At 42.2% G+C, this 20,467-nt stretch overlaps 2 protein-coding genes across 13 annotated transcripts in view; one reads left to right on the plus strand and one right to left on the minus strand.

The window, feature by feature from the left end:
* LOC148146771 (ELKS/Rab6-interacting/CAST family member 1-like) overlaps positions 1-17,098 on the minus strand; it is a 922,009-nt gene extending 904,911 nt beyond the window's left edge. For 5 of the 9 annotated variants that reach the window (XM_087997337.1, XM_087997336.1, XM_087997335.1 and 2 more), the window contains exon 1: positions 16,932-17,097. The gene's annotated coding sequence lies outside the window, so the exon portion shown is untranslated. Of the gene's footprint in view, positions 1-16,473; positions 16,554-16,931 lie in introns of all 9 variants that reach the window. The other 4 variants (XM_087997334.1, XM_087997331.1, XM_087997333.1 and 1 more) reach the window with 2 other exon arrangements.
* A 240-nt stretch (positions 17,099-17,338) lies between these two features.
* rad52 (RAD52 homolog, DNA repair protein) overlaps positions 17,339-20,467 on the plus strand; it is a 28,731-nt gene continuing 25,602 nt past the window's right edge. For 3 of the 4 annotated variants that reach the window (XM_043709305.2, XM_043709306.2, XM_087997341.1), the window contains exon 1: positions 17,339-17,543. In XM_043709305.2, the coding sequence (XP_043565240.1) occupies positions 17,475-17,543 (69 nt within the window). In that variant the 5' untranslated portion in view covers positions 17,339-17,474. Of the gene's footprint in view, positions 17,544-17,567; positions 17,799-20,467 lie in introns of those variants that run through there. The other variant, XM_087997342.1, reaches the window with a different exon arrangement.

Genomic DNA, 20,467 nt, shown 5'->3' on the forward strand with positions numbered 1-20,467 from the left:
TATTGATTGAGCAAGTAGATAGGTTAGTGACATTTGCAAGGGTCTGCAAGCAACATAATCTATTTTTTAGCCATTGCATCAAAGTCAAGAGAAATTTGAAAAATAATAACAGTAACCCTATTATTAGTGGGACAGCACAGTCGTAAGCACTGCTGCCTCACAGTGCCAAGGACCCAGGTTAAATTCCAGCCTCGGGCAATTGTGTGTGTTGAGTTTGCACATTCTCCAAGTGTCTATATGGGGTTCTGCCAGGTGCTCTACCTTCCTCCCACAGTCCAAAGATGTGCAGGTTAGGTGAACTAACCATGCTAAATTCTCCTGTAGTGTCCAGAGAAGTGCTGGTTAGGTGGATTAACCATGGTTAGTGTGTGGGTGGGGGGGGCTGAGTCGGGATGGAATGCTTTTGGGTGGGTTGATGCTGACCTAATGGACCAAATGGCTTCTTTCCACATTGTAGGGATCCCATTCTAAGAATTAACAAATTCTGGGATAGTACTGTTCAACAGGTGTCAAAATGATCAGTGTTTTGGGACCCTTATTTTGGAAGACATGACATACACAGGGTTGCCAACTGTAACATTCATTTACAGTAATATAATGATAACTAACTTGGTCAAAGTGAGACTTTTGTCACTCTAAGTTAATATGTACTTCCAAAAAGGTTGTATTTATGTCAAATGACCATTAATTTTCAAAAGTGGTCCCAATCTCAAAAATCAATGTAGGAAGGTGAACGGAAAAATGGATTTCAATTTATAAAACAAGACAAAGGTCCGTTCAGGAGACAAAAGAAGTCAAAACAAATGTAATAAATGAGAAAAATAGAGAAAAAGTATAAGTGAAACATTTAATTTCAGATTATAGTCGGTTTTGATGTTGACAGTACAGTATTAAACATATTTCTGATATCCAAGCAGCTTTATGAATCAAATTGCTATCCACACCAGAGTGCAGGAGCTTAATATTTGCAATAGCTGTTGGTCTCAAGAGGAGAGTATAATGAGTCATATTTTGTATTTGCATGTTTTGCTTGTTAAAGGTAACAGTACAAAATGCTTATTATTGTCAAATCATACAAATAGCCTCCATTAATTTGGACAGGTATTGATTGAAGTCTTGTTTGGAGACAAATATGCTCTCATAGAACATACTCCAGAGGACATTTCATTGAAAGATCTGACAACCTTAACTTTTTCTTAACAAGAAAACATTTAAATTCTTGGTCTTTCCACATATGTGGATGTGTTGTACTGGTAATACCATTGGGGCAGAATTTAAAAATCAATCAACTTAAGGTCTGAGAATTCAGGTAACATTTCCATAAAAAACACAATGGGCAAGTGTTATGGACAGATTACAAGTTTTAAAGCAAATCTCTTTCCCAAGGCCACAACAAAAGTTAATGATTTAATCAAAGCATGCAAAGTTCCCAATTTATCTGTCTGTTGGAATCAAGTTAACAGAATACACTGATCAGGTTTCTGTTCATTAAAAACAAACTATTTACTGCAAATAAATTCTAATCACAAGTAAAACAGCTATGAACATAGCAAAAATGGCACTACTTAACTGTTAAGTAAATTTTCTTTGACCTTTTTTCTGGTTTAGACATCTAACATTGAAAACATTATTTGCTTTTTAACCTGCCTTCCAGTCCTCTGCTCAGAATGTCTTTCTTCCCCTCAGAGTTTAGAATATTGGCTACACATGTTGGAAATCATTTTATTTACACAAAATTTTTCAAACTTCTGCTGTGGAATAGTGAATTTCTGTTGCATATGTTTGACAAGTCTTTTTTTTTCCCTGATAGTTCAATTTATCTTTCATGGTTTAGAAAAGTGTTCATGCGTTTTTTTTCTGTTTGTATGTTTAATACAGGTTATATCATTTGTCACTAGATCTGGGTTAGCAATCAAAATTCTTGTCCCATCTAATGATAATAAAAATCTTGTGGAATCATTGACTTGCACTCTCCCAAAGAAAGTGAAGAATTCTGTTTCATACATTTTCTGAAGAACCTCTTTACTCTGAGTCCAGAAACCTTCGCACAACTTAAGGACTTTGCGTACGTGATAGCGCTACTCATCTTTCTATTTATTTCATATCAATGTCTCTTCACAAAAATATTTTCATAGTGGCTTCTAAAATCCTAGCACCAAGTGAGACTGCTTTTGTGTCCTTCCATTTGTTATTGACTGACTTAACTCCATAGGGTAGAAGTCCAAACCTAGAGAGCATAGATTTAAGGTGAGAGGGCAGAGATTTAAAGGGATCGAAGGGGCAACATTTTCCACACAGAGTGTAGTGTGTATATGGAATGAGCTGCCAGAGGAAGTGCTAGACATCAGTGCAGTTACAACGTTTAAAAGACATTTGGACAGGTACGTGGGTAGGGAAGGTTTAGAAGGTATGGAGCAAAATGTAGGCAAATCTGATTAGTTCAGTTTAGGAAATGATTGTCATGGATGAGTTAGGCTGAATGGCCTGTTTCCATACTGTAGGACTATGATTCAAACACACAAAAATGGCTTTATGGGTGAAGTGAAAAAAGCTTGGGAAACAGAGTTTAATAGTACCATCGCTAAGCTGCTCTGAACGATCCTTCTGCTTGCCAAGACTTTCTGTTCTTGAATTTTCCTTCTCCAGATTCTCTCACTTCTTCACAGGAGGCACAGAACAATTGCTACAAACTCTTAGTTACTTGTTAAAGGCAGCAATTTACAGCAACCATTGGGTGAAAATATCAGTCCGTCTTTCTTCAGGCAATGTTACCGGAGGAAGGGACAGACGCAGGCAGAGAGGGAGGGATGGAGGTTGGGAAGAAGAAAAAAAGGATCAGAGGAAAAGGACACGTGTGAGAAAAAATAAGAGAGCACGAGAGAGTGAAAGCAAGAGAAAGAAGGAGTGTTCTGTAGTTCAAAGGTTTCTCCCTGAAATCAGACTCAAGCTGTTCAGCTACTCTGTAACCACCAAGATGTCACCAATCTGACTATGTCTAGCATCCATGACTGGTCACAATTGCACAAACCAATCAGCTACTCCTTGCTGGTTAAATCTCATTTTGCGCGCACAACTCGGTCTCGAAACGTCCTCTCCCTCCCCACCTGAATAAAGCAGCAATGTAAACACACTTAGAGTTTTAGTAAATTGTCTTTAAGTGTAATAATTCCTTTCTCAATCCTTCATTTTATAACAGTTCTTTATGTTTACAATTAAAAAAAACACAAAATGAAATGTTGTAGTCTTCACAGTTGGTATTACTGAAAAGCATAAGAAAAATGAATTAGGCACCATCTTTTCTTAGATACAAAAGCAGTTGTATCTCAGTTCAAAACATTACCCATCATAACAGCCTTGCATATCTTCAGACCATAAGTCACCAACTTCTTCAACACCATTTTGAAAAATGCAAACTCAAAAAACACTTTGTTCTGCATATTTTTGAAAACAAATTTATTGTGAGCGTAGATGGATGGACCATTTATTCCCCATTTCCAGTTTCCTTGAGAAGGTGATGGTCACTGGCCTTCTTGAATGCTTCCACCCATTCACAGGTAGACTCACAATGCTGTTGGGAAGGCAGTTCCAGGAATTTTGACCCAGTGACACTGAAGGAATAGTGATAGATTTCCAAATTTGGATGGTTAATGGCTTGGAAGGAACTTGAAAGTTAACAGTGGCCCTATGCATCTTCTGCTTTTGTCCTTCTAGAGGTGGAGGCCATGGGTTTGCACAGGGTTATCAATGGAGCCTTGTGAATTTCTGCACAGCATCTTGTAGGTGGTACACACTGCTGCTACTGAATGTCAGGGAGGTGGAGATGGTGAATATTTGTGGATGTGATGACAACCAAGCAGGTTGCTTTGTCATGAACGGCATCAAGCTTCTTGATTATCGTTGGAGCTGCACTGATCCAAGCAAGCAAAGAGTATTCCATCACAATCCTGATTTGTGTTTTGTGGATGGTGAAAAGTCTTTGAGGGGTTGGCCCCATTCAGTTTCTGGTTGGTTGGTAAACCCTGGATATTGATAGTGGGAAATTCAGTGATGGCAATGCTATTAAATGTCAATGGGCTATGGTTAGATCCTTTCTTGTTGGAGATGTCCACTCCCTAGCATTTGTGACGCAAATGTCAGTCCAAGCCTGGATATTATCCAACTACTGTTGCAATTGGATATGACTGCTTCAGTGTCTGAGAGGTTGTACATGATGCTGATTATTGTGCAATCAGCAGTAAGTATCTCTGCTTTAGATCTTACAATGCAGAGGTCTTTGGTGAACCAACTGAATATTGTTGGGCCCAAGAAGCTCCCCTGAAGAACTTCCACAGAGAGTTCCTTCAGCTAGGACTCCAAATAATGAAGAGTTTCTCCTCCAAATTCCAATTAACTCCAGTTCTCGTAGGATTCCTTGATGTCACAGTGTCAAATCCAGCTTTGATATCAAGGGAGGTCACTGTTTCTGACCGAGTTTAGTTCTTTTATCCATGTTTAAACCGAGGCTGAGCTAATAGCCCTAACAGAACTCAAACTAAGTATCAGGGAATTGGTTATTACTAAGCAAATGCTACTTGATCGCGCAGTTGATGACCTTTTCCATCTCTGTACTGATGACTGAAAGTGATAGGTTACACTGACTTTGTCCTTTTCATGTACAGGACACATCTGGGCAATTTTCCACAATGTCAGGTCGATGTCAGTGTTGTAGCTGTGCCAGAAACATTGGGCTAGAGGCAAGGCAAGTTCTAGAGCACACATCTTCAATGCTATCGTAGGAAAGTTGTCAGAACTCAAAGCCTTTCCAGTATCCAAATCGCCCAACATTTCTTGATGGCACATGGAGTAAATCAACGTGGCTGAAGACTGACACCTGTGATGCTGGGGACATCTGGAGAAGGCCAAGACGGATCATAGAGTCAGAGATGTAAGCATGGAAACAGACCCTTCAGTCTAACCCGTCCATGCCGACCAGATATCCCAACCCAATCTAGTCCAACTGCCCGGCCCATATCCCTCCAAACCCCTCCTATTCATATACTCATGCAAATGCCTCTTAAATGTTGCAATTGTAACAGACTCCACCACTTCCTCTGGAAGCTCATTCCATACACCGACCACTGTGTGTGAAAACGTTGCCCTGTAAGTCTCTTTTGTATCTTTCCCCTCTCACCATAAACCTATGCCCTCTAGTTCTGGACTCCCCAACCCCAGGGAAAAGACTTTGCCTATTTACCCTATCCATGTCCCTCATAATTTTGTAAACCTCTAGAAGGTCACCTCTCAGCCTCTGATGCTCCAGGGAAAACTGCCCCAGCCTGTTAGCCTCTCCCCATAGCTCAACTCCTCCAACCATGGCAACACCCTTGGAAATCTTTTCTGAACTATTTCAAGTTTCACAACATCTTTCTGATTGGAAGGAGACCAGAACTGCACGCAATATTCCAACAGTGGTCTAACCAATGTCCTGTACAGCCGCAACATGACCTTCCAACTCCTGTACTCAATACTCTGACCAATAAAGGAAAGCATACCAAATGCCTTCTTCACTATCCTATCTACCTGCGACTCCACTTTCAAGGAGCTATGAACCTGCACTCCAACGTCTCTTTGTTCAGCAACACTCCCTCGGACCTTACCATTAGTGTATACGTCCTGCTGAGATTTGCTTTCCCAAAATGCAGCACCTCACATTTATCTAAATTAAACTCCATCTGCCACTTCTCTGCCCATTGGCCCACCTGGTCATGATCCTGTTGTAATCTGAGGTAACCTTCTTCGCTGCCCACTACACCTCCAATATTGGTGTCATCTGCAAACTCAATAACTGTACCTCTTATGCTCGCATGCAAATCATTTATGTAATTGAAAAAAAGTAGAGGACCCAGCACAGATTCTTGTGGCACTCCACTGGTCACAGACCTCCAGCCTGAAAAACAACCCTCCACCACCACCCTCGGTCTTCTACCTTTGAGCCAGTTCTGTATCGAAATGGCTAGTTCTCCCTGTATTCCATGAGATCTAACCTTGCTAATCAGTCTCCCGGGGGAACCTTGTCGAACATCTTACTGAAGTCCATATAGATCACATCTACCGCTCTGCCCTCATCAATCCTCTTTGAGGAAGTAACAAAAAACGCAATCAAGTTTGCGAGATATGATTTCACTCACACAAAGCCATGTTGACTATCCCTCATCAGTCCTTGCCTTTCCAAATACATGTACATCCTGTCCCTCAGGATTCCCTCCAACAACTTGTCCATCACCGATGTCAGGCTCACTGGCCTACAGTTCCCTGGCTTGTCCTTACCACCTTTCTTAAACAGTACTACCACATTAGCCAACCTCCAGTCTTCCAGCACCTCACCTGTGACTATTGATGATACAAATATCTCAGCAAGAGACCCAGTAATCACTTCTCTAGCTTCCCACAGAGTTCTAGGGTACACCTGATCAGGTCCTGGGGATTTATCCACCTTTACCCATTTCAAGACATCCAGCACTTCCTCCTCTGTAATATGCACATTTTGCAAGGTGTCACCATCTATTTCACTACTGCCTATATCTTGTATATCCTTTTCCACAGTAAATACTGATGCAAAATATTCATTTAGTATCTCCCCCATTTTCTGCGGCTCCACGCAAAGGCCGCCTTGCTGATCTTTGAGGGGCCCTATTCTCTCCCTAGTTACCCTTTTGTCATTAATGTATTTGTAAAAACTCTTTGGATTCTCCTTAATTCTATTTGCTAATGCTATCTCATGTCCCCGTTTTGCCTTCCTGATTTCCCTCTTAAGTGGTGGGCGGCACGGTGGCACAGTGGTTAGCACTGCTGCCTCACAGCGCCAGAGACCCGGGTTCAATTCCCGCCTCAGGCGACTGACTGTGTGGAGTTTGCACGTTCTCCGTGTCTGCGTGGGTTTCCTCCGGGTGCTCCGGTTTCCTCCCACAGTCCAAAGATGTGCAGGTCAGGTGAATTGGCCATGCTAAATTGCCCGTAGTGTTAGGTAAGGGGTAAATGTAGGGGTATGGGTGGGTTACGCTTCGGCGGGTCGGTGTGGACTTGTTGGGCCGAAGGGCCTGTTTCCACACTGTAAAAAGTCTAAAAGAAAAAGTCTAGTCTAAAAAAAAGGTATACTCCTATTTTCTTTATACTTTTCTAAGGATTCACTCAATCTATCCTGTCTATACCTTACATAAGCTTCCTTCTTTTTCTTAACCAAACCCTCAATTTCTTTAGTCATCCATCATTCCCTATACCTACCAGCCTTCCCTTTCACCCTGGCAGGAATATACTTTCTCTGGATTCTCGTTATCTCATTCCTGAAGGCTTCCCATTTTCCGGCTGTTCCTTTACCTGCGAACATCTGTCCCCAATCAGCTTTTGAAAGTTCTTGCCTAATACCATCAAAATTGGCCTTTCTCCAATTTAGAACTTCACCTTTTAGATTTGGTCAACCTTTTCCATCATTATTTTAAATCTAATAGAATTATGGTCGCTGGCCCCAAAGTGCTCCCCCACTAACACCTCAGTCACCTGCCCTGCTTTATTTGCCAAGAGTAGGTCAAGTTTTGCATCTTCGAGTAGGTACATCCACATACTGAATCAGAAAATTGTCTTGTACACACTTAAATTCCTCTCCATCTAAACTCTTAACACTGACAGTTCCAGTCTATGTTTGGAAAGTTAAAATCCCCTACCATAACCACCCTATTATTCTTACAGAAAGCCGAGATCTCCTTGCAAGTTTGTTTCTCAATTTCCCTCTGACTATTAGGGCGTCTATAATACAATCCCAATAAGGTGATCATCCCTTTCTTATTTCTCAGTTCCACCCAAATAATTTCCCTGGATGTATTTCCGAGAATATCCTCCCTCAGCACAGCTTATCAAAAATGCCACTCCCCCTCCTCTCTTGCCTCTCTTTCTATCCTTCCTGTAGCATTTGTATCCTGGAACATTAAGCCGCCAGTCCTGCCCATCCCTGAGCCATGTTTCTGTAATTGCTATGATATCCCAGTCACATGTCCCTCACCATGCCCCGAGTTCATCTGCCTTCCCTGTTAGGCCCCTTGCATTGAAATAAATGCAGTTTATTAGTCCTACCTTGTCCCTGCCTGCCCTGACTGTTTGATTCGCTTCTGTTCTCAACTGTATCAGTCTCCGATTGATCTCTTTCCTCACTATCTCCCTGGGTCCCAACCCCCCCCCACCCCCCACCTTACTAGTTTAAATCCTCCCAAGCAGCTCTATCAAATTTCCCTGCTAGTATATTTGTCCCCTTCCAACTTAGGTACAATCTGTCCTTCTTGTACAGGTCACTTCTACACCAAAAGGGATTCCAATAATCCAAAAATGTGAATCCTTCTACCATGCACCAGCTCTTCAGCCATGCATTCATCTGCTCTATCCTCCTATTCCTGCCCTCACTAGCTCACAGCACCGGGTGTAATCCAGATATTAATACTCTCGAGGTCCTCCTTTTTAAATTTCTGTCTAACTCTCTAATCTCCCTTCGGAATCTCAACCTTTTCCCTTCCTATGTCGTTGGTTCCAATGTGGACAATGACCTCTTGCTGGACCTTCTCCCCCATGAGAACATTCTGCACCCTCTCGGAGACATCCTTGACCCTGGCACCAGGGAAGCAACACACCATTCTGATTTTTCGCTGCTGTCCACACAACGTCTGTCTGTACCTCGGACAAGAGAATCTCCTAACACAATTGATCTCTTGGAACCCGACATACCCCTCGTTGCATTAGAAATACCAGAAACTTGGCTGTTCATGCTACGTTCCCCTGAGAATCCATCACCCCCTACATTTTCCAAAACAGCATATCTGTTTGAAATGGGTATATCCACAAAACACTCCTGCACTAGCTGCCTACTTCTCTTAACTTTCCTGGAGTTAACTCATCTATGTGATTGTATCTGAGACTTTCCCCTCTTCCTATAACTGCCATCCATCACATATTGTTGCTGTTGCAAATTCCTCATTGCTTCTAACTGTCTCTCCAACTGATCCATTCGATCTTATGGCATCATCCACTCAATACTTCTGGCTGAAAATTGTTCTATTTTGCAATAAGGCTACTCTGCACATGACTTTCTGTTTCCACATTCATGTCTGCAAAGATATTAACCTATGGTTTCATCACCTTGAAGTACATTATGCTACACAATCTTGATTAAGCAGCACCTTTCAAAATCTGACTAATTTAAGATGACATACTGCATCTTCAACCACACAAAGTCAGGAGCCCCGGACCTTTCCATGCTCCAGCATGATAGCAAATTTACATGAACATACTCATTCTCACTTTGAATCCTCCAAAAACGTCTTACCCTGCCTAACTTTAGTCTACCAGGTATGTAACTACAGATATCTTCCACTCCACTGGCTGACACTATATTCTACTCTTTCAACCAGTACTCTGGAGGCCTGGAAATCTCCCCCCAATTTCAAATATGGAGTTTAATTTAGATAAATGTGAGGTCCTGCATTTTGGAAAAGCAAATCAGAGCAAGACTTATACATTTAATGGTAGGATCCTAAGGAGTATTGCTGATCAAAGAGACCTTGGAGCACAGGTTCATAGTTCCTTGAAAGTAGGGTCACAGGTAGATAGGATAGTGAGGAAGACATTTGATATGCTTTCCTTTATTGGTCAGAGAGTTGAATATCGGAGTTGGGATGTCACATTGCGGCTCTACAGGATATTAGTTAGGCTGCCTTTGGAATATTACGTGCAATTCTGGTCTCTTCCATCAGAAGGAGGTTGTGAAACATGAAAAGATTCAGAAAAGATTCACAAGGATGTTGCCAGGGTTGAAGGATTTGAGCTATAGGGAGATGTTGAATAGGTGGGGATGTTTTCCCTCCAGCGTCAGAGACTGAGGGGTGACCTTATAGAGGTTTATAAAATCATAAGGGGCATGGATAGGATAAGCAGACAATGTATTTTCCCTGGGGTGGGGGAGTCCAGAACTAGAGGGCATAGGTTTAGGGCGAGAGGGTAAAGATATAAAAGGCACCCAAGAGGGAACGTTTTAAAGCAGAGGGTGGTGCGTGTATGGAATTAGCTGCCAGAGGAAGTGGTGGAGACCGATACAATTACAGCATTTAAAAAGCATCTGGACGGGTGTATGAATAGGAAGGGTTGAGAGAGATATGGGCTAATGCTGACAAATGGGACTTGATTAGTTTAGAATATCAATGGACAATAGACAATAGGTGCAGGAGTAGGCCATTCTGCCCTTCGAGCCTGCACCACCATTCAATATGATCATGGCTGATCATCCTTAATCAGTATCCTGTTCCTGCCTTATCTCCATAACCCTTGATTCTACTACCCTTGAGAGTTCTATCCAACTCTTTCTTAAATGAATCCAGACTGGGAGACTGGGCCTCCACTGCCCTCTGGGGCAGAACATTCCACACAGCCACCACTCTCTGGGTGAAGACGTTTCTCCTCAACTCTGTCCTAAATGGTCTACCCAGTATTGTTAAGCTGTGTCCTCTGGTTCGGCACTCACCCATCAGCGGAAACATGTTTCCTGCCTCCAGAGTGTCCAATCCTTTAATAATCTTATACGTCTCAATCAGATCCCCTCTGTCTTCTAAACTCAAGGGGAAACAAGTCCAGTCGCTCCAGTCTTTCAGCAGAAGGTAGTCCCGTCATTCCAGGAATTGACCTCGTGAACCTACGCTATACTCCCTCAATAGCCAGAATGTCTTTCCTCAAATTTGGAGACCAGAAGTGCACACAGTACTCCAAGTGTGGTCTCACCAGGGCCCTGTACAGCTGCAGAAGAACCTCTTTGCTTCTATACTCAATCTCTCTTGTTATGAAGGCCAGCATGCTCTTAGCCTTCTTCACTAACTGCTGTACCTGCATGCTTACCTTCATTGACTGGTGTACAAGAACACCCAGATCTCTCTGTACTGCCCCTTTACCTAAATTGATTCCATTTAGGTAGTAATCTGCCTTCCTGTTCTTGCCACCAAAGTGGATAACCATACATTTATCCACATTAAACTGCATCTGTCATGCATCTGACCACTCACCTAACTTGTCCAGGTCACCCTGTAATCTCCTAACATCCTCATCACATTTCACCCTGCCACCCAGCTTAGTATCATCAGCAAATTTGCTAATGTTATGACTAATACCATCTTCTATATCATTAACATATATTGTAAAAAGCTGCGGTCCCAGCACTGATCCCTGTAGTACCCCACTGGTCACTGCCTGCCATTCCGAAATGGAGCCGTTTATCACTACTCTTTATTTCCTATCGGCCAACCAACTTTCAATTCAAGTTAGTACCTTGCCCCCAATACCACGCGCCCTAAATTTTGCTCACTAACCTCCTATGTGGGACTTTATCAAAAGCTTTCTGAAAGTCCAGGTACACTACATCTACTGGATCTCCCTCTTCCATCTTCAGAGTTACATCTTCAAAACATTCCAGAAGATTAGTCAAGCATGATTTCCCCTTCATAAATCCATGCTGACTCTGACCTATCCTGTTACTACTATCCAGATGTGTCGTAATTTCTTCCTTTATAATAGACTCCAGCATCTTTCCCACCACTGAGGTCAGACTAACTGGTCTATAATTTCCTGCTTTCTCTCTCCCACCTTTCTTAAAAAGTGGTACAACATTAGCCACCCTCCAATCCGCAGGAACTGATCCCGAATCTATCGAACTCTGGAAAATAATCATCAACGCATCCACTATTTCGAGCCACCTCCTTCAGTACCCTGGGATGTAGACCATCAGGCCCCGGGGACTTATCAACCTTCAGACCTAACAGTCTCTCCAACACCAATTCCTGGCAAATATAAATTCCCTTCAGTTCAGGTCCTTCAGCCACTGTTACCTCAGGGAGATTGCTTGTGTCTTCCCCAGTTAACACAGATCTGAAGTACCAATTCAATTCTTCTGCTATTTCTTTGTTCCCTGTAATATATTCCCCTGTTTCTGTCTTCAAGGGCCCAATTTTAGTCTTAACCATTTTTTTGCCTTTCACATACCTAAAAAAGCTTTTACTATCCTCCTTTATATTTTTGGCCAGTTTACCTTCGTACCTCATTTTTTCTCTGCGTATTTCCTTTTTAGTAATCCTCTGTTGTTTTTGAAAGCTCCCCAGTCCTCCGTTTTCCCACTTATCTTTGCTATGTTATACTTTTTCTCTTTTACTTTATATGTTCCTTAACTTCCCTCGTCAGCCACGGCCACCCATGCCTCCTCCTAGGATCTTTCGTCCTTTTTGGAATGGACTGATCCTGCATCTTCTGCATTATACACAGAAATATCTGCCATTGTTCCTCCACTGTCATCCCTGCTAAGGTATTGCACCATTGAACTTTGGCCAGCTCCTCCCTCATAGCTCCACAGTTCCCTTTATTCAACAGAAATATTGTCACTTCCAATTGTACCCTCTCCCTCTCAAATTGCAGATTGAAGCTTATTGTATTATGCTCACTACTTCCTAATGGCTCCTTCACTTCGAGGTCCCTGATCAATTCTGGTTCATTGCACAATACCAGATCCAGAATTGCCTTCTCCCTGGTAGGCTCCAGCACCAGCTGCTCTAAGAATCTCTCTCTGAGGAACTCCACAAAGTCTCTTTCTTGAGGTCCAATACCATCCTGATTCTCCCAGTCTACCTGCATGTTGAAATCCCCCATAATAACTGTAGTAACATCTTTGCGATAGGCCAACTTCAGCTCCTGATTCAACTTACATCCGACATCCAGACTACTGGTTGGGGGCCTGTAGATAACTCCCAAGAGGGTCATTTTACCCTTAGTATTTCTCAGCTCTATCCACACTGACTCTACATCCCTGATTCTAGGTCCCCCTTTGCAAGGGACTGAATATCATCCCTTACCAACATGGCCACCCCACCCTCTCTGCCCGTCAGTCTGTCCTTACGATAGCACATGTAGCCTTGAATAACCATTTCCCAGGCCCTGTTCACTTGAAGCCACATCTCAGTTATCCCCACAATATCGTATCTGCCAATTTCCAAAAGAGCCTCAAGCTCATCCATCTTATCTCTAATGCTTCGTGCATTCATGTATAGTATTTTTAATTTGTTACTGCCCTCACCCTTCCCATCAACTCCTATTTCATTCAACCTTACAGCATGATCCCTTTCTGAGTTTTCTGCCTCATTGATACAGTTGTCTTTCTTGACTTCCCTTGTTCTAACTTTCCCTTCAATTTCCTTCTTAAACATCCAGTTTGTCCCCTCCCACCCACTACTTAGTTTAAACGTGGCTGTGTTGCAGTAGCAAACCTGCCTGCCAGAATGCTGGTCCCTAACTTATTAAGGTGCAGACCGTCTCTCTTGTACCACAAAACATACCCCAGTGATCCAAGAATTTAAATCCTTGCTTCCTGCACCAGTTCCCCAGCTACATGTTCAAGTCCATTATCTCCCTGTTTCTGGCCTCACCAGCCTGAGGAACTGGAAGCAAACCACCCTGGACGTCCTGCATTTCAGTTTTCTTCCTAGTTCTCCGAAGTCCCGCTGTAGCATGTTCCTCCTCTTCTTCCAGACATCATTTGTGCCGACATGTACCATCACCTCTGGCTCTTCACCTTCGTCCTTGAGGATTTCCTGCACTCTGTCTGTGATGTCTTTAACCCTGGCACCAGGAAGGCAACACACCATCCTTAAGTCCCATCTGCTGCCACAAAAACCCCGGTCAGTTCCTTTCACTATGGAGTCCCCTATTACCACGGCTCTGTGCGATGTCCGACTCTTCCGCTCTGCCTCCATGCCTACTTTTGATTGACAGACCTGGCCACCTCGCGGACTGGCAGTGTCATCTGTCTCTACTGTTTCCAAAAGATTCAACTTGTTCCTGACAGGTACTTCCCTGGGGTCTCTTGCACCTGTCTCCTCTCTGCCTTCCTCATTGTCTGCTCTCTTCTGGTATGGTCGGTGTAATAACCTCGCTGAAGGTCTTGTCCAGAAAGATCTCATTCTCTCGGATGAGCCTAAGGTCCTCGAGTTCTTTCATCAGTGCTGCAATATGCTGTCAGTTGCTGAACGTGCACACACTTTTCACACTTATACGAGCCAGACACACCAGAGTTGTTGACCTCCCACATCAAGCACGTAGCACACTGAACCAGCCAGGCAGTCATATCTTCACCCTCTTCAACTGTGGCGTAATCACTTCACTCAACCTCCTTGTCAAAAACTCCTGAGCTAAAGCCTCACTCTTCAATCCACAGGAACTTCCTTGGACCCTCTTTTTGGGGCAAGTCTGTGGACTTTTAATTTAGGTTAGAGGAGGAGGGTGGGAGGGAGGCCCTACTTTGTAGAACCTGGGGTCTAGAACACACCCACTCAAATAACAATCACTTACCTTCCCGACCGGCTTTGCACTCCGACTTCACTTCCGCCCAGCTCCCACCGCTCTCTCTGCAACTCATCCAAGCAGCATAGATGAGTTGGACCAATGGGTCTGTTTCCCTGCTGTATATCTCTATGCCTTTATGACTCTAAAAAGTTCTTCAAACCAGATCACAACCATACTTTTGACTACACTGCACAAAACTCCTGCATGTCCTTCTGCTCAGCATCTGTTCATTCTCAAAGGAGAGGAGCACTCCAAGTTAATATGTATTTGAAATAATCAATTAGAAATAGCTTCTATTTGCTCCAGTATAGTATTACTAAGGGCAAATAGCATAGCAATCAATAAAGGTAGTGCTAAACAAACTGCCATTATGACGCATTCACCAATTCTTAGCATTTGGTGCTCCTCCTGCACGGGCTCAATATTTTAATTATAAATTACAAAATCCTTTCACAAGCTTATGGATTTAGCAGCAATAAATATAAAAATATGATGAACACACTTGTTACCCATTGAATTCCACAGGTTTCAACAGTGTTTTCCGTGTGAATGTAAGTGTGTTGTGATAACCATTCCACCAGAATACGTATTGCTGAGGTAAGAGGGGGAAAAATACTTGTGGATATTTTATTTTCTCTTTGGTATGTTTACCTTCTTTTTCCTCAGCTTTGAAATTCTATGTCATGATCATATCATGCATTCTTCTTTGCTAAACTATTGGTGTTACATGCAGCCTCAGTAGGTTAGAAAATGTCAATTGAGAAGAATAGTATTCAAATATAGAAGATAGCACAGTACAAGCCCTTCGACCCTTGATGTTGTGTCAACCTTTTAATCCTACTCTAAAGATCAAACTAACCTACATACCCTTTATTTTAGTATCATCCATTGCCATTCCAAGAATCACTTAAATGTCTCTACTGTATCTGACTCTACTCCCACTGCTGACAGTGCATTCCATGCACCCACCACTCAGTGTATTGAAGACAAAAGATTACTCAGGTCACTTTAAAGCTTCTGCTGAATTACAAACTGTTCGATGTCCTTATGGTTTCCATTTACATTCAGATAATAGTTGTGCCATACAAAATCAAAAAGGTTTTCGACTCAAGTTGGTTTACATTACCAAAGTAATCAAATTGTGACTATTGGTCCCAGTGCCTAAACACTGGACAATGAAAACTGCAGTAGCTTTTCTAGTCTTCTATGCAGCAACTACTGCTGGAAATAGACCAGAGTCAGATTGGACTAGGAGTAGCTTAGCTCTGATTCCCTATAGTCAAACATACTTTCACAACACAGTTAAAGCTGACAGACCAATAACAGTCACATGAAAAGTTATCAAAGAACAACAGCTATCTGTTGAATTACTCTCTAGCAAAGACGGAATGTCTTTGACTGTGGAGATGAGTGGTCAGAAGAAAACTGAGATACAACTTTAATAAAAAATAAAGTTACAAACTTTGATCCCTTTGATGTTTATCGTTTATTTTCTAACCAATTCCTCAATTAGCATTCAGCAACTTCTGATCAAGACAATATTGGTGTCTTTGCAGACCTAAGATTGTTTTTAATTTATCATGCATGACCTAGATAATCAGAAATATTTTTAAAAAGAAACAGAATTTCAGGATGTTAACCCATTAGATTTATTTTGCGACACTTGGGTTAAAGAACTTCAGGCTACAGGAGGGAACATGAAGCTAAAATTGCTCAGACATCCAATATGAATAATTTTACCTATACTGAATAGTTTATTTTTGAAACCAGAAAAGGAAACCTCACAGTTCTTAATGACTAATTAAAGACCATTCCAGGATAGGAACCTCATTAATTACTACTCGTAAATTGAAGTAATTTTACAAGATCCAATCCATATGACTGCAAAACAATGCCCAGCAATCATTTCAATGCCATTTTACAAACATCTGATATCTTGACTCTATAATACCATTATATGAATATACAACAATCAGTAACTTAAAAATTATACCCATTGAGAAAAGTACTAACTACAATTTCACAGAAGAGCCCAAGGTACAATTTAACCAATTAAAAAACAATATTTCTACAATATATGAAGCTCACCCAAATCACTCAATCTTCACTCTGGCTTGATATCAACGTAAAACTCACTATCCAATTTCCATATTTTCTTTTCCTTGTACCTGTTTATTGATAACAGACTTGCTGATAAGAATGAGGCAAATGATATGAACAAATCTAGAGCGAAATACATTGGCACGTCTTAGAAAAAGAAAAGGCTGTCGTGGGTTCCTTGTCATTCTAATTGATGAAGCTGCCCTTGTGCTGCCAACCGAATACCATAGATGTTGTGTCCGCGCCGGGCCGCCGGAGACAGTTTGCATTTCCGCCTGCCGACTTCACTCCTCACGCGTGCCAAAGCCCTGAACCCACCAACACCCCCCACCGACTGCAGTAGAGACACCGATATCAAACCTCCTCCCACCTTATCCTGCTATTTCCAGCTCGTTGACAGTTGAGCTCGACGCGCGCGCTACTACTTCTCCGTGGCACGTACTCACCTGTCACGAACCCAAACCACTGTCAGGTGAAAATAAATCTATTTTAGTTGGTGTTTGATCTAGATATTTCGTACCCTTTTTTGGAACCGCCAGGACCTCTTTCTCTAAATACCCGTTTTACAGAGATTTTCACTGACACGAACCCTCCTACAAACACCACGTCAACTTATCTACCTTCCCCCCACCACCACTACGACCAACCAAACACAGGCTTCGATTCCCAGCCTGCCTTGCGAGCCACCGCAAGGGGAGGGAGGTTGAGAAGGGCGTGAAGGGGGAATAATGAAAGAGAAGGTGGAGGAAATCGACCTCATTCCCAGCGGTCCCTGCGGCACCGGTTTCTCCCGTACCCACCCCCCGGCAGCCTTCGCGGTGCGAGTCTCTGATTGGACGGGGCAGAGAGCAGATTGCGATTGGTTCGCCTGACTTCTTTAGTCTCGAAAGAGTTTGTATTAGAGCGTTGAGGTTGGATGATTTGGCGGTTTCTGATAGTGTCGTGTTAAGTTGTTATATTTTTTAATATTCTTCTTTCGTTACACTGCAATGTCTGAAGCGCGGAATGAACCGTGTCTCCGCTGTGGTCATCACACCCCAACCGTCTGTTTTGGGCAGGTTAGTGATACGAAGGCTCCACCTGGTGCTCTGGCACTTTTGTGTTAATTCGGAGTACAGTCACCACCTTTTCACTTTTTAAAAAATAAATTCTAATGTGATTTCCCCATGTGCTTCTGGATGATAAGGATAGGGAAATGTTTGTAATCTGAAGAGCCAATACAAAGTGCTAATTATTTAAACAGTTTGGACACTTGCCTCAACTGAACATTTCAAGTCGGAAGATCCGTCAACTTTTATCGAACAAATTCATCAGTAAGTTCACTAAGTTTACAAACTCTGTATTTCTGACATTCCCATTTTATCGTCACCTGTCCCCTAGCTAAAACAATATCTTATCTTCTATGTTTCTAATTGCTGAAGGAGTATTTAAAAGGGGGAGAACTCCTTCTTGAACGTCGAGCAAATGCTTCATTTTTAAGTTACTAGCGGAAGTATTTTGGAGAGTAGCCTTTCCGGAAATTCAGAATTTTAGAAATTGGGAGTACAGTACAGCATTGAACAGACCTTTCGGTCCAACTCGTCCATGCCGACCAGATATCCCAACGCAATCTAGTCCCACCTGCCAGCACCTGGCCCATATCCCTACAAACCTTCCTATTAATGTCCCCACCCAAATGCCTTTGAAATGTTGCAATTGTACCAGCCTCCACCTCTTTCTCTGGCAGCTCATTCCATACACGTACCACCTTCTGTGTGAAAACGTTGCCCCTTAGGTGTCTCATATATCTTCCCCCCCCCCCCCCCCCCCCCTCATCCTAAATCTACGCCCTCTAGTTCTAGACTCCCTGACCTCAGGGAAGAGACTTGGAATATTTATCCTATCCATGCCCCTCATGATTTTATTAACCTCTACAAGGTCACCCCTCAGCCTTCGACACTCCAAGGAAAACAGCCCCAGCCTTTTTAGCCTCTCCCTATCGCTCAAATCCTGGCAACATCCTTGTAAATCTTTTCTGAACCATTTCATGTTTCACAACATGCTTGCGCTAGGAAGGAGATGAGAATTGCACACAATATTCCAACAGTGGCCTAACCAATGTCCTGTACATCCGCGGAGAAAGTGATGTCTGCAGATGCTGGAGATCAAAGTTGAAACTTTATTGCTGGAACAGCACAGCAGGTCAGGCAGCATCCAGGGAACAGGATGTACATCCGCAACATGATTGACAACTCCTGTACTCAATACTCTGACCAGTAGAGGAAAGCATACCAAGTGCCTTCTTCTCTATCCTATCTACCTGCGACTCCACTTTCAAGGAGCTATGAACCCGCACTCCAAGGTCTCTTTGCTATGCAACACTCCCGAGGACCTTACCATTAAGTCTATAAGTTCAGCCAAGATTTGCTTTTCCAAATGCAGCACCTCACATTTATCTAAATTATGCACCATCTGCCACTTCTCAGCCTATTGGCTCATCTGATCAAGATCCCATTGTAAGCTGAGGTAACCTTCTTCGATGTCCACTACACTTTCAGTGTTGATGTCATCTGCAAACTTACTATACCTTTTATGCTCACATCCAAATCATTTATATAAATGATGAAAAAGTAGTGGACCCAGCACCGATCCTTGTGGCACTCCACTTGTCAAAGGCCTCCAGTCTGGAAAAACAACCCTCCACCACTACCCTCTGTCTTCTACCTTTGAGCCAGTTCTGTATCCACATGGCTAGTTCTCTCCGTATTCCATGAGATCTAACCTTGCCAACCAGTCTCCCATGAGGAACCTTGTGAAACACTTTACTGAAGTCAATATAGATCACATCTACCACTTTGCCCTCATCAATCTTATTTGTTATTCTTCCAAAAACTCAATCAAGTTTGTGAAACATGATTTTCTACAGTTGACCTTTAAAATTTATAAAATACGTCACTCCTATGTGATCGTTGATTAATGTGGAAATTAAGAGTGCAGGGATTGTTGGACAATCATATGAAGACCATTTTGGAATATCTCTTAGCTGTATGTTCTATCTTGCATTTATTTTGAATTGTTAAATTGCAAAACTCAATGTGAGATGTAAAATGAATATACTATAACACCATCCCTACTCCCAAATGTCCAATTCCAAATTGCTGCCTTTCGGTGATTTGTTTAAAAAATGTGAACATTGGAATTCTTAAAGACAACCAGAAGGAACTTTTTGATAAGATTGATGACTCTGTAACAAACTTCATTATGAAAAACCTTAATGCAACTCCCAGTGTTATGGTGAAGCAAGCAGGGGATATAGATAGGTATGCTTTACTCTTTTTTTTTAACTGCTCTCTTTTGGTGCTGTTCCTGTTTTTTTGTGACCTCTACTCTCCAATGTTCCTCCTGTGCTCTGCACTGAAAGGGTTTGTGCTCTTTCTCTGCTTCTGGAGTGCTCTTACACTGTTGTGCATTTCCCTGGTACTTCTGTCCATCTGTTCAAAACTCTGATGTCCTTTTGTTTTGTGCTTCCGCTAAGGATAGATAGGCTGTACTGCAAAAAAATAATTTCAGGCTTTTGTAGAGAAGTTTGCGTTCTTAAAAAAATATTAAACTACTTGATTAATAATTCACTTGAAAATTCCTTCAGTCAATATGCTCCTCCTCTAGAGATCCTACCAATGCATGTTTTACTAAATGAAATCCATGTCCAATCTGACCATCAATGACCGCATTCAGTCATTTTTAATTTGTGATTTTATTTCCCTCTAGCATTTGTTTTCAGTCAGCAAAGTCAATCTCTCTCCTTTTCCCACTCAAGTTGTTTGCATTATCTCAGAACAATTATCTATACAATCTTCAATGGACATACCACCTTCACTAGGAATAATTGGGCCTTTTCTGAATGGTAGGCAGTGACTAGTGGGATACTGCAGGCAGTGGTACTATTACCTCAAATATTCATAATGTCAATGATTTCCACTCTACAGTCTTTTCCTCCTTGACT

Source organism: Chiloscyllium plagiosum, unplaced genomic scaffold (genome assembly GCF_037043375.1).
Source record: "Chiloscyllium plagiosum isolate Xiang-an unplaced genomic scaffold, Cpla_swu_hap1 HiC_scaffold_19, whole genome shotgun sequence".
NCBI lineage: Eukaryota > Metazoa > Chordata > Chondrichthyes > Orectolobiformes > Hemiscylliidae > Chiloscyllium > Chiloscyllium plagiosum.